This window comes from Bactrocera dorsalis, chromosome 2 (assembly GCF_023373825.1).
Source record: "Bactrocera dorsalis isolate Fly_Bdor chromosome 2, ASM2337382v1, whole genome shotgun sequence".
Lineage (NCBI taxonomy): Eukaryota > Metazoa > Arthropoda > Insecta > Diptera > Tephritidae > Bactrocera > Bactrocera dorsalis.
Window position 1 is genome coordinate 60602990 of NC_064304.1, and position 14179 is coordinate 60617168.

At 39.0% G+C, this 14179-nt stretch overlaps 1 protein-coding gene across 19 annotated transcripts in view; it reads right to left on the bottom strand.

Annotated features, from left to right (window-relative positions):
- The window catches only part of LOC105233177 (zinc finger BED domain-containing protein 4), a 454786-nt gene that overhangs the window by 250770 nt on the left and 189837 nt on the right, over window positions 1-14179 (bottom strand). Inside the window, exon 5 of one of the 19 annotated variants that reach the window (XM_049449887.1) lies at window positions 7-10373. The exons of the other annotated variants lie outside the window; for them this stretch is intronic. Coding sequence (XP_049305844.1) covers window positions 10078-10373 — 296 coding nt within the window. The 3' untranslated portion in view covers window positions 7-10077. Of the gene's footprint in view, window positions 1-6; window positions 10374-14179 lie in introns of those variants that run through there. 19 annotated transcript variants of the gene reach the window in all.

Sequence of the window (14179 nt, forward strand, 5' to 3'; positions counted from 1 at the left end):
CTAAAAAGAAGCGTAAGGAGTTAGGAGTTAAAAATGTAGTGTCGAACAGTGTGATTGAAGTTTATTTGGCTCAGGAAGATTTAAGTGGATCAGAAGCTGAAAATGTTCCCAAAATCTTCACCCTAGACCAAAGTGATCACGACTCGCAGCGAACAAAGTGCTTCTGAAGATGAAAAACTAATTCAAGGGAATCTGCAGTCAGAAAGTGACAGTAATGATGAACCGTTATCAAGATTTGTTAGATGTTTCTTTGGTAAGAATCGTTTAAGTGGGCAAAAAATTCGCCAAACAGAGTTGCACGAACAAGCCAGCATAACATTATAGCTTGTGTGCCGGAATCGAGGTTGAATGTACACGACGAAAGAGACCCCTTTTCACTGTGGAAGAAAATAATGAGTCCGGATATCTTAAAAGAAATATTGAAGTGGACAAATGAGAAAATTCGTGAACTCACACAGAGTTAGTTATGTGGCAACCCCAAAGTTATGTGGCAACCCCAAATGGAACGCTGGAAATATTATAGACATGGCAACCCATGGATAAGATGTCTGCCTGACGACCCGCCATCTTTCCTTCTTCTCGGCGCATCATCACAACTGTCAACACGTATCTCCATTTTCATCTTCAATTCTTTTGTCAACTTTGTAATCAGTTTTTGTATATAAATAAATCCAACATTATTGTGGACATCCCACATATTGGTGACCTCGACGTGATCGAAAATGACAGAAGAGGAAGCGGTAAGCCAGGTAGCACAGAATTTACAGCATCGGGACCAATGGGCAGAGGACACCCAAAATCGCAACGTGGAAGTGGCCAAAGTTTCCATCAGAATCCCACCATTCTGGCACGCAAAGCCAGAACTGTGGATGGCGCAGGTCGAGTCGCAATTCATCACGGCGGGCATAACGAGCGACAAAACAAAGTACCACACCGTCGTGGCCGCGATCGAAAGCAACGTGCTAGCCCAAATTAGCGACATAATCCTTAATCCACCGAACAGCGAATTGTACACAACGTTGAAAAATCGTATAATAACACAATTCGCGGACTCGGAGCAGAAACGGGTAAAGAAGCTACTGCAGGAACAAGAGCTCGGTGATATGCGTCCATCACAGCTCTTGCGCGAAATGCGAAGTCTAGCCGGCAGCGAGATCAACGATAACATACTAAAGTCCATTTGGATGAGTCGGTTACCTTCCAACATGCGATTAATTATTTCTATCAGCAACGAACCCCTCGACAAAGTTGCCCTGCTCGCGGACAAGATATGTGAGGTTAGCGACACCCCTCACGTACACGTGGTCAAAACTCCAGACACAGCAGCACGCAGTCAATCCAGCATCGAGCAGCAGCTAGCCGAAATTACAAAGGAGATAGCCTCAATAAAAGCGAACATAAATCGTCGGCATAGAAGTCGCAGCAGAAACCGTCCTCCGTCACGTTCCGACATGCAAAACAACAACTCGAATGGTTTATGTTGGTACCACCACATATTTGGTAACGATGCCAAAAAATGTCGAAACCCTTGCGTGAAAAAGTTAAACTAATTAGTCTGTCGTCAATGGCGGTCGACGACAGGCTCAACAATAAAAACCGCCGCCTAATCGTTCGAGACAAAAAATCCGCAATAAACTTTCTCATCGACACGGGAGCTGAAGTCAGCGTAATTCCACCGACGCAACAACAACGTAGATGCCCGGACAAAAACAATTACCTCTACGCAGCAAACAAGTCCACCATAAAAACTTACGGCGAAAAAACTATGTTCCTCAATCTGGGTCTACGCCGCCAATATTCCTGGAATTTTATCATTGCCGACGTGTCACAAGCCATCATCGGAGCTGATTTTCTATCGCACTTTAACTTAGCAGTCAACCTACGACAACGCAAACTCATCGACGACGTCACAAACGCCAGCAGATTGTGTTTAATATCAAATAATAAAAAGGTAGTTTCCAATTTATCTTACACTAACGTTTATCAGCCGTTTCAAGATCTACTGAGAGAATTCGAAGACATCACGATGGAAAACTTGTCAATCAAAAAACCACAACACTTCGTCACGCATCATATCGTCACCAAAGGACCACCAGTCTTCTCCAAACCGAGACGTTTATCTCCCGAGAAGTTACAAGCCGCAAAAGCCGAGATACAACTCTTGCGGAACGCAGGCATCTGTCGTCCATCGCGCAGCCCATGGGCAAGTCCGCTGCACATGACAAAGAAGAAAAACGGCGAGTGGAGGCCTTGTGGGGATTTCAGGCGATTAAACGTCGTCACCGAGCCTGACAGGTACCCCCTGCCACACCTGCACGATTTCACTCATTCCCTGCACGGTTGCAAAATTTTTTCCACACTTGATCTGCGTCGGGCCTACCATCAGATTCCCGTGGAGCCGAACGACATACCTAAGACTGCAATTACAACGCCGTTCGGCATGTTTGAATTCCCGTTTATGTGCTTTGGTTTAAGGAATGCCAGTCAAACGTTCCAAAGATTCATGGACCATATCTTCCGTGAATACGACTTCGCCTGGCCATACCTCGATGATTTTTTGATATCATCGAAGGATATGAATCAACATCGTCATCATCTACAGCTGGTATTTAAAAAGCTACGCGAGTACGGCCTTATTATCAACCGTTCGAAATGCATACTGGGTCAGCCGCAAGTTAAATTCTTAGGGTTCAAAATAAACAGCAGGGGAATTTCACCCCCAGAAGAACGAGTACGGGCAATTCAAAATTTCAACTTACCTTCGAGAGCATGTGATTTGCGACGCTTTCTCGGTATGGTAAACTTTTTTCGCAGATTCTTGCCTTGCGCCGCAGAAAGGCAAATGACATTATTCAACCTAATAAAAGGGAACAAGAAAAACGACACATCGCCAGTTGATTGGACAGTTGAAGCAAAGGAGGCATTTCAACAATGCAAAAACGACTTATGCAAAGCAACTTTACTCGCTTACCCTAGACCCAGGGCGCAACTCAGTTTGACGGTGGATGCATCTGGAACTGCGGTAGGAGCTGTACTACAACAACACGACAACGACCAGTGGCAACCTCTAGGTTTTTATTCCGAACGCCTCACCGAAACACAAACAAGATACAGCACTTACGATCGTGAACTATTAGCGGCATACAAAGCAGTCAAATATTTTCAACATATGCTAGAAGGAAGAGAATTTTTCATCCTCACCGACCACAAGCCATTGCAGTATGTGTTCCAGCAAAAGCTTGAAAAGGCATCTCCGCGTCAAATGCGTCATTCGGAATTTATCGCACAATTTACAACAGACATTCGGTACATCCCCGGAAGAGAAAACGTAGTAGCTGATGCAAAGTCAAAATCCGAGGAAAGGACGTAAACATTTCCATCGACCGGTTAAAAGCAGCTTTCAGCGCCGAGGATTACCCGCCGAATCAAACAATCCAAGACAAAGAGTACCAAACGAGATCTGGTCGTCGAGTACGTTTTCGTCTTCCCGCATAGGGGGGAGTGATGTGGCAACCCCAAAGTTATGTGGCAACCCCAAAGTTATGTGGCAACCCCAAATGCAACGCTGGAAATATTATAGACATGGCAACCCATGGATAAGATGTCTGCCTGACGACCCGCCATCTTTCCTTCTTCTCGGCGCATCATCACAACTGTCAACACGTATCTCCATTTTCATCTTCAATTCTTTTGTCAACTTTGTAATCAGTTTTTGTATATAAATAAATCCAACATTATTGTGGACATCCCACAGTTACTTAGCGCGTATTTTGGGTTCTGATTTGCTACCAGAACCCCAAAACTCCAAGGATATACCAAAATCATGGAAAACCTGTACCAGATGTCCTCCTAAGTTAAATCGCAAGTCTAATTACCAATGCCATTCATGTAGAAAACATGTATGCTTGCAGTGCGCTAAACAATTATGCCCTGACTGCCAATAAAAATTACCAAAGATTGACCATTGCCAGTTTTTAAAATTATATTTGTGATTACATATTTTATTTTATTTTTGTTAATAAATATACCTTAACTATAATGATAAATAGTATTTTTGTTATAATAAGGTGATTTAATTTTTTTTTGAGCGTGATTGTTGATCTTATCTCTGGATTTTTAATTCTAGTTCCTACATAGATTGTATTAGAAAGATAATAATTAAAAATCACATTTAGAGTCTATTGAGTAGTTTTATTTTATTCTTTTATGTATTCATTTAATGATTTGAAAGACTGCAGTAAGCTATCGTATTTAGTTTCGATGCTATAGACAATGTAAAGCAGCGGCCTCTTAGGCCGCTCGTCACCAGTTAAGTTACACAAAAACCATGTCACCAGTCAAAGGTTAAACAAGCCACCAAAGATGCGGATACGTTAATAATTAATTCCGCAATAAACTTCTCATCGGCATTCGATTTCGTTGTAGTTGTCGGTGAAGATACAGAACTTCTCGTTCTTTTGACTGCGCTATCAACTCATCCAAATATATACATACATCCTCAAAGGAGGAAAAGGAAAAATTTCACGACAAATATACTCCATAAACAGTATAAAAGGTAAAACAGCCTTAAATCATTTTGCATTTTTACATGCCTTTAGTGGTTGTGATACCATATCGGCATTATTTTATCAAGAAAAAATGAAATTTGTTAAAGTACTCCAAAAAACCCAGATTTAAACGGGGTTATCGAAGTATTTAAAAATCCAAATGCAGATCCAGAAAACATTGCTAAAGCTGGAGAACGTTTCCTTGTCGCATTATACAGCTGCAGCGATGCGAAAAATCGGAAAAGTACATCTCTAAATAAATACAGATATGCATGCTTCGCAGCATCAGCATATAAGAGAAAATTCAATATTACGTCGTTACCACTAACAGAACTGCTGCTTCTGCCATAACATTCGTTTCGAACTTATCACCAAATTCAGCAATGGTATGGAAACGAAAAAAATGCAGAACAATGGGGATGGAAAAAAGAGAAGAACGGGCTCATTGCTGTTACTACATTCGATCCTCCTGCTCCGGAAAGCTTACTGAAACTTATTTTTTGCAAATGCAAGAAAGGCTGTCAAAAAGCTTGCGGATGCAGAAAAGCAGGACTGAAGTGCTCCGTTGTGTGCACGATCTGTGGTGGTTCTTGCGATAATTCGCCATTTCTGTCTAAAGATGACATTGAAGAAGAAGAAACGGACACTATTCTCGATCAAATAAACGGTGAAATCGAGAACGAAAAGAACCACGATGAAGACGATGAAAACCCAACACCTGCTCCGTCAAGAAGCATGAAGCGACGGAAATTGACCTGAATATTTAAATAGTGAGTCAGATGTGGATTAGACCTACTGGGGATACCACTATAAAAAATGCGCCGATTTCTCTACCTCATGGTGGTGTGGAAATGAGTATTTTTGTCGAAACGTGTATTGAATTATACTTTACGGTGCTCGTACGCCGAAACTATTGATTTTAGGAAAGAAAAGCATATTCTGAGGCATCAGTAAATATTGTCCAAGGGAACGTTTTATCAGGGTATGCTAATATTCTTGTTTTACGTATTTCTTCTTTGCATTGATTGAACGCTGCATCCCCTTCTGGTGTCCAGAGGACCGGGTGAGAACTTTTTATTGAAGTCTCTTGAATGTATTGGTGCAAGGGCGCCTGTAATGTGGCAGTCGTTCGCAAAATTAAGCGCAGATGATTGTAGTGTTGCGTAACATTCTTGGAAGCGATTAGGATGTCGTCTATGTATGAGAATAAGAAATCGCCTAATCCCCGTGTTACCTCGTCGATAAATCGTTGGAATGTTTCCGAAGTCCGAACATCATGGAAATTCGAAAATACCAAACGATGTTATAATTGCAGTTTTGTCAACATCTTCTTTGGAAAGAGGTATTTGATTAAAAACGCGTACTAGATCAATTGTTGAAAATACTGTTTTGATGATAAAATTGGCAGTAAAGTCGTCGATAATCTACGCCAGAGTTTTTTGAAACCAGGTGGAGCGGAGATGACCAGGAGCTCTTCGAACGTTGAGTGATTCCTAGTTGAAACATTTTGTCGAACTCTGTCTTAGCGATTTTAAGTTTGTCGGGAACAAGTCTTTGGGCCTTAAAAGAAACAAGAGGACGCGGTGTAGTATATGTGTGGTGCTGCGTCGTATGTTTTGTTGGATGACAGATTCCTTTGAGCTTCGTCAGGTAAGGAAACTTATTTAATGTATCTGCCCCTATAGGGTCGACGGGCAGTACTATAATTTCCGAAATAATGTTGGCTACTAAAGCTTACATGCGGCTTTTAGTCCAGTTATCGAGTCGATAAGGCAGCTATTCTTGAGGTCATGTAATATGCCGAAATGAGCCAAGAAATCTGCGCCAAAAAAAGGTTTCGTTATGTCCTCCTCCACGAAGCGCCATTTAAAATATCGTCTGAGGCCAAAATTTAATGAGAGAATTATGCAACTATACGTATTTATCGTCGATCCATTTGCTGCTGTGAGATTATAGTTGACACGTTCGGACGGCCATGGTGCGACGGTCCGACGGTAGATTTCCCTAAAATGAGCAAGACGATCAGCAACGTTTCGCTTTATTGCCGAAGTTTTTTGATGATGCCGAGTGTTTGATGCTGGTGAAGGTGAGCGCGAACGAAAGTGCTGACGATAACGGGAACGAGATATGTTCTGCCGATTAAAACTGGAAGCTAGCTCGATAATCGAAGCTTCGAGACCCGTCTCGATGATTCGACTGCTGATGTTGTTGTTGGTTCTTGGAGCGAATTAATTTCTGCTGGTAGTGCGATGTCGCGTATTTTGTCTGAGACGGGAGTTTATCGAGACTCATATCCGCTTGGGATTTTTTTATATTTTGTTTATACATTGCAACTAGTTCAAATAAAAGAAATGACTAACAAGCAGCTTGAATATGACTTAAACATATAATTACAAAATCAAAAAACTACTATGAGGGTATTGGCTAATTGAAAGATCGCTGGGTTTGAGGCGTTTGAGTCGTCTTGGTCCATCTCTAGAAGTTAACATAGCTACTTCTTCGTTACAATGCTGTAGCAATAATTCACTATGTGCTGTTGCAATTTTTAATATTTCTGAGTTAACCGAGTTTACGCCTAGATCACGCTCTATATCAGCACACAATACCAAGTCGCTTTGCCAATTAGTCGTAGTAATTTTGAAATTATTGGACGACTTTCTTACTGTTTGCGTTAGTATAAGGGCCCAACACACTACCTTGTGGAACTCCTGCATTTATTTCCCTAAGAATAGAAGAATAGAATTTGTCTCATTGTTTAACGCGAAAGTAGCGATCTGATAAATACGATTTTATGATATTATAATGCTGTTTCTGTAAAATCAGTTTCAATTTCGAAAGCAGTCCTCTGTGACAAACTTTATCGAACGCTTTTGCAACATCCAAAAACACGGCAGAACAGAATTTTTTTTCCTCAAAGGCTTTTTTAATAATGTGTGTAATCCTGTGGATTTTATCAATCGTATAATGATTGGCTCGAACCCCAATTGCGCTGGAATTATGGTTTTTCGTTCAATGATTTTATTGATACGTTTTATGAGAATTTTCTCAAAAAGCTTCTATACGAGTATTATCGGTAGAAGTGATATTTAAAACGAAAAGCCGCGTTAATAATGTTGGTAATTTTTTTATAATTATTTGAAGAAGCTGTTTTAGGACCGCGACAGTAATCAGGTCGTAACCGGGGGATTTTTTGTTTTTCAGATTTTTGATTTCCTTACTTAGCTCACTGCTTGTGCAACTTGAGATTTCTTCGCTTTCTTGACTGGAAGCAGTAGGATAATCTACGTGTGTTTCATATGGGGAGAATCTTTTAGCTAAATAATTCGAAAATACTTCTGCTTTTTTTGAATCATCTCTGGCCCAGCTATCAGCACTTATTTTAATGGGTCATACTTGAGTTTTTGGTGTTTGTAGTCTTTTACAGTTTTTGCAAATAGAGTATTAGGATTTTTTTCCATTGCTTAGGGGCCGAAGATATTTTGCGAAACTATAATTTTTAAACCTCTTGTTTTTCCGATTAAGATCTTTAGAGACTTTATTTAAAATAGATTTATCAGCTGAGCAACGATTTTAATGCCACTTACGTCGTAGTTTTCTCTTTAATTTAATTATTTCTTTTATATCATTAGAATATTGAGAGTTTATAGCAATTTTCTTTAATTTCGGTGTACTTTTCCAAGCTGTCTTCTTCTCTTCTTTACTGGCGTAGACACCGCTTACGCGATTATAGCCGAGTCAACAACAGCGCGCCAGTCGTTTCTTCTCTTCGCTACGTGGCGCCAATTGGATATTCCAAGCGAGGCCAGGTCCTTCTCCACTTGGTCCTTCCAACGGAGTGGAGGTCTTCCTCTTCCTCTGCTTCCCGCGGCGGGTACTGCGTCGAACACTTTCAGAGCTGGAGTGTTTTCATCCATCATCCAATCTATACGTTTATGAAACAAGGCCGCTGTTTTTCTGGATATTTTGCCGACAATGAAAATATCTATCAGGTCTGGAATCTTTTGATTATCTGATGGCCAATATGAAGGTAAGTTCGTTGAGAATGCGTAACTTCCGGTTGACTGCAGTGCTTAATAAAGTTCTCTCCCCTTTGTAGTCGTAAGCCTTGAACCCCAGCGGGTGTTCTTTGCGTTAAAATCTCCAGCCATTATGAATCTATATCTGTGTCTGTTTATTAAGTGTTGGTACTCTTCAAATTCGATTTGATGCCTTGGAGGATTTTAGAGAGGTAAGTGAGAGGGGACTTTTAGCTCTATAAATAGTGACTGTTGTAGCTTGAAACTTATCGGTTGAAAGTTTTTCTTCCTCAAAATGTATGATCGTGTTTTTAATTAGTATTGCGCTTCTGCTGCGGGCGTAATTGCTTGGATGCATTGTATGGTAAGTTTCATTGTTTTGAATTTTAAAATAGGTTGTGACGTAAAATGTGTCTCCGATATCATACATACGTCAACATTTTCCGAGTTCAGTACAGTTACGATTTCATTCTTATGTTTGCTTAACCCATTTGAGTTCCATAGAATAATTTTTATAGATTTAGACATCTTTGGTATTAAAAAGATGTTTTCCAAGCTTGCATAAGCGTTGAATTCGTCTTTTTTATTAAGTTTCTGTAAGATCGGTGATAAAATGCTGTTACTGGATATATTATCATTATTATTTGCTTTTAGAACATGAGCAAAAGTAAATTTTTTTGATGTTTCAGCTGTAATTTTAGGATCTTCTTGTTGTTGATGTTCATTGTTTTTTGTTTTAAAGTCTACAAAACCTTCTACTTTTTGGGCTAGACCATCACCTTTTTTGTGGTCAATTGTGTTAGCTAGTATTTTCTGTAATTCTTTGGCAACAATGCACCCTCTATAGTTGGCTGGATGTGCTTCGCCACAGTTACAAGCATTTAGGCTTTTTTCTCTGGTTTCGAACATTCAGATGTCTTGTGCTTACCGGCGCACTTAACGCATCTTGGTTGCTTGCCACAATAGTTTTGTGTGTGGCCAAATGACTGGCAATGTTTGCATTGTGTTATCAGCTTAGGCAGTTTTACCGGTTCAATAGAAACAATTGAGTTCAATATAGTTTTGGTTTCGTAAATCTTTTTTATATTCTCCATGGGATCGAATGTTACCAAAAACATGTCGAGGGGAGTTTTCCAATGAAGACCATTGACAGCACTCAGTGTATTTAATCCTTGCTCTTTTAAGTCAATAATAATCGATTTCGGATCCCTAGAATAATGCAAATTTTTTAGTAACTCTAATTGGCCGCGTTTGCTTATTCTCAAAGCTATACCAAGATATATTTCTGCACGAAAGTTCATTCATATATATACATCGGCAGTCCTCTATGGAGAAAGTATTTACTTTATATATACCATTATTTAAAAGTTTAATGGTAAAATTGTTTTTGCTTCTAATTTTGCAATAGCATATATTATAGTTACTGATAATTACTGCCATTGGTATCATTACCATACACCATAATTGGTGGAGGTCGCGAACTATTTTTAGGGGTAAGCGGTTTTGATGTTGCGTTATCTGCTTTTCCTGAAGATCAGGAGAATATTCCGCTTTTCGTTTTTTAGCTGGTCTTTTTTTAGAATCCATTCCGTTTCTCTAGCTAGTTCTTCCTCATCTTTTGAGAATTCAACCTTATTTTCCAAATTCTGAATTTTCTTTACATCACTGGACTTGAGCTTTATATTTTCGGCTTTTGAAGTATTTACTTCCAGTGAAAGTTTTTTACACATTTCTTTCATTTCCTCCTGCTTTTCTGTCAGTTCTTCGATTGTGACATCTGTTTTGGCAGTTTTATTTAATTTGCCCCCTCCTGGAAGTGATGTTTCGATAATTGGCATAACTGATTTTAAAATTTGTTTATAATTATATTCATATAAACAATTAAAGATATAAATAAATAATACTTGACAAACCTATAACTCAGTTGCCTTGCGAATAATTACACTGTGACAGCTTTTTTCAAAAAAAAAAAAAGACAAGACCAAATTCGACGGGTTCCCCCTATTTCGGGTCCTATGAATCGAACTGCATCATTACTTTTTTGAGTTACAATCATGGTTTCATACAAAAATTGTTGTTGAAGTTTTTCATCAATGTGGCCCATTGTAAGAGAAAGGCACATTTTTCTTCGATCTCTAGCTTTTTTAATGTTGACTTTTTTGGTAAACTTTCTTTGGCAAAGCTTCTCAGAATAAGTCCATCTTTAAGTTCTTAGATGACTGTAAGCCCCAAAATCAATGTTTTTTGTGTCCTTATAGCCAATATGTCGAAAAAACTGAAATTTAATCCATTTTTTTAATGTTTTTCCTCCCGTTTGTTCTTGCACGCGTAGCAGTTACCAGTATGATGCCCTTGTGGATCTATCCAAATCATTGGGATGCCGAATCCTATTTTTAGGCACAGTCTTTTTGACCAGTTATGCAGGTTGTTGTTGCATTGCGTGCAAATGGTATTTGGCACCCAATCTACGTCTCTTATAACGGGCAAATCGAAATATTCCTCGTAGATGCCGGCAGTTCCCGAAGATATTTTGCGTCTACTCCGAGGGCTTGTAAATTTTCCACATACGTAGCAGAACAACGATAGGCCAATTGGACACTTATTCATTTTAATTTATTTTCTTAACATACAACAATGTTCCTTCCACGAACTCAAAGTCAAATTAACTACTGCAATCTATGCTTAAATTTTGACTCTTAGGCAAGCATTTAACGTTTCTTTCAAACGTTACTTGTTGTTATTTATTATCAGTGCAGTGGTTAAAAGCTTGACTCGTTGCTTGCTGATTTGTGTTGGACATTGATAGATGAGTCTTGTTAAATTTAATTTAAATATTGTGTACAAATTTATGAAACTTATTGATAACACTTTTAAGATACAAAAAAAAAAATAAAACAGCACACAAACATAGTTGTGTAGCTTTTTTAAAAAATACAAATTTTGTTAAGTTTTTTTCTAATGGTTAGTTTGCTCAGATCGTTGTCTTTGCTTATTAAAATATTGACAAAACGTGAGGGAAAAAACATTAAAAAATGGATTTAATTTCAGTTTTTTCGACATATTGGCTATAAGGACACAAAAAACATTGATTTTGGGGTTTACAGTCATCTAAGAACTTAAAGACGGACTTATTCTGAGAAGCTTTGCCAAAGAAAGTTTACCAAAAAGTCAACATTAAAAAAGTTAGAGACCGAAGAAAAATGTGCCTTTCTCTTACAATGGGCCACTTTGATGAAAAACTTCAACAAAAATGTTTGTATGAAACCATGATTGTAACTCAAAAAAGTAATGATGCAGTTCGATTCGTAGGACCGACTTTTTTTTTTGACTATCACAGTGTTATTTATCTAAATGTTTGGTATACTTTTAGGCTAATGTAATATAAGTAATTTCTTATGGCGCCAAAAAAGTCTAGAAATCAGCTAATGATTTTCTCCTCTGTGTCCAATAAAAAGTGATATCGGCGAAATTACAAACCTTCCAATACAAATTAGTCAATGGTTTTAGGTCGCTGGTTCTGCACTCCAATACACCTGAAAGCTGCGCTTTGGATTCTCCGGATTGATGAGCAGATTTTGTTAGTTTTCTGCATTTTTCCACCAAAATTATTTAATTTTTTTTAGCAAGCACAATTACTCACTCTTTTAACAAGCAAATCTGTCATACGTCAATCAATCCGCTTGGGATGCAAGTATAAATTGCATTGACTTCGGAAGTCTGCTGAGCCACTTAGTTCGAAGAATGTTGTCCGGAACGGTGTTGTCGAGAATTTTGAAATGGCGCAGAAATTGCCAGGGTTTTCTATAACCCAGGGTCTCTCGATCGAGAAGCTGTTGTAGTCGTGCTTCTCAAGAGAGCGAAAGGCGTTCAACCAGTGTCCCTTTCAGGCGAGTGTACGGCGTTTCTGTGGGAACGTTCAAAAGAAGATCTTTCACTTCTGGGGCGGCCTTTGCGTCAAGATGTGAAGAAGTGTAGTGGTATTGCATAAATCATTGAAAATTCCGCCGAGATGAAATTGTCCCTCGGTCATTGAAGAGCAGCCATCGTATAGAAACACGTTGAAATTGGCGTTATACTGTCTTCCACTTGCACGTTCGCGCTATATGGTATTGCGATTTAGCGAAAAAAAAAAAATAGTTGAAAAGTTGTATGTGCTCCCAAGACAGTAATGATCGGTACTGCAGGAATACTCCAGTTGTCCTTCAATCGGTCGTATGCGTGGGCAGCCACGTGCGCAGATTAGCACAAAAACCAATACACAAAGTTCACTGTAGTTGAAAAGTGTTGGCGTAATTTATTTTAGTACACGAGATGCACTGTAGCTGAAATAGTTAGCGAATTTTAAAATTAGTTTAATGAATCGAGGTAAAACAATTGATCACGTCGGGGTCACCAGTTGTGGTGGTTATTGTACGACGCACACGCGGTGGCTGCCAGCAGGAGAAGAGAATTCATCGTATGATGTCCAGTCCTATATAGCAATCGCAACGGGCGTGCTCAAGCATAAAGGTTAACTATGTATGCCTTGTCTCGCTTTGTATTGTATTCGTTTCAGCGTTTCTTGTAAGCCAGGCACAGCTGACTTGCTGACATGATGTTGCCATGTTGTATAAAAAGTTGAAATATAATAATATAATATATTGTGGCTCGTCCCACATTTACATTACATTTTTTAGTAAGCACTCCTCGTGAGACTCTTTTTGATATATTTTCGCTTTTAGGAAGAATTTGGAAGGTCTCTCTGAAGTGTCCAGCAGTAGTCTGCCATCTTGGATACACTCCATCTTCCCTGGTATCATAAAATAAGGGATAAAAGACTAAAACAAATTTTAATATTTATAATTGCGTGACAAAACTTATTTTTTTATTTAAATTACATTTATTATTAAGCACTAAACACATTTATTTTTCCCAGCGAGATTGCTTTTAGCTTGTAGAAGGCATCTGGAAGATTTCTCTGAAACTTCCAACAGTAGTCTCCAATCATTGAAACGCTCCATCTTCCCTGGTATCTTTTTCCCATTTCTTTAATATCTTGGTCATCGTTCACCATGTTCTTCACTCACATATTCTAAATTTTATGGAAGTAATAAAGGTGGGAATGAAGACTGTGTGCTTTCAGACTTTTTTTTTCCTTCTATTTGGGGATTCATCATGGTTGTGATGAACCGTGGATCAACCATAAGCCGTCGAATATCTGGTATAACGAAAACACCTTTCTTTATCTTTGCCCCTCTGAGAGACCTGGAAAAGCAAGGGAATTTACTAAAGCTAGATTATTGTCCGAGCAACATGCCCAATATTCTGAAATCACCGCAGACTTGCTATCCGTCCGAGATGTATTGAATGACCGACAGGAATGGAAGCATAGAAACCTATGAAAATACGCCACTGTGATGGGTCGCATGAGATCTTAAATATATTCATCAAACTTTCAATAGTGGTAAAATAAACCAATTCATCCTCTTTGGCAAGGTAGGAAGTGAACTACTTCTCACGACATCTAATCCAGGTGGAAGACATACCCGGCCAAAGTAGGTTCTTGATTTCTAGCCATTATCCAAGCAACTCAGCACCTGTTTTGGGAAGATTCAAGTCTGTTACCCAATCATTTAG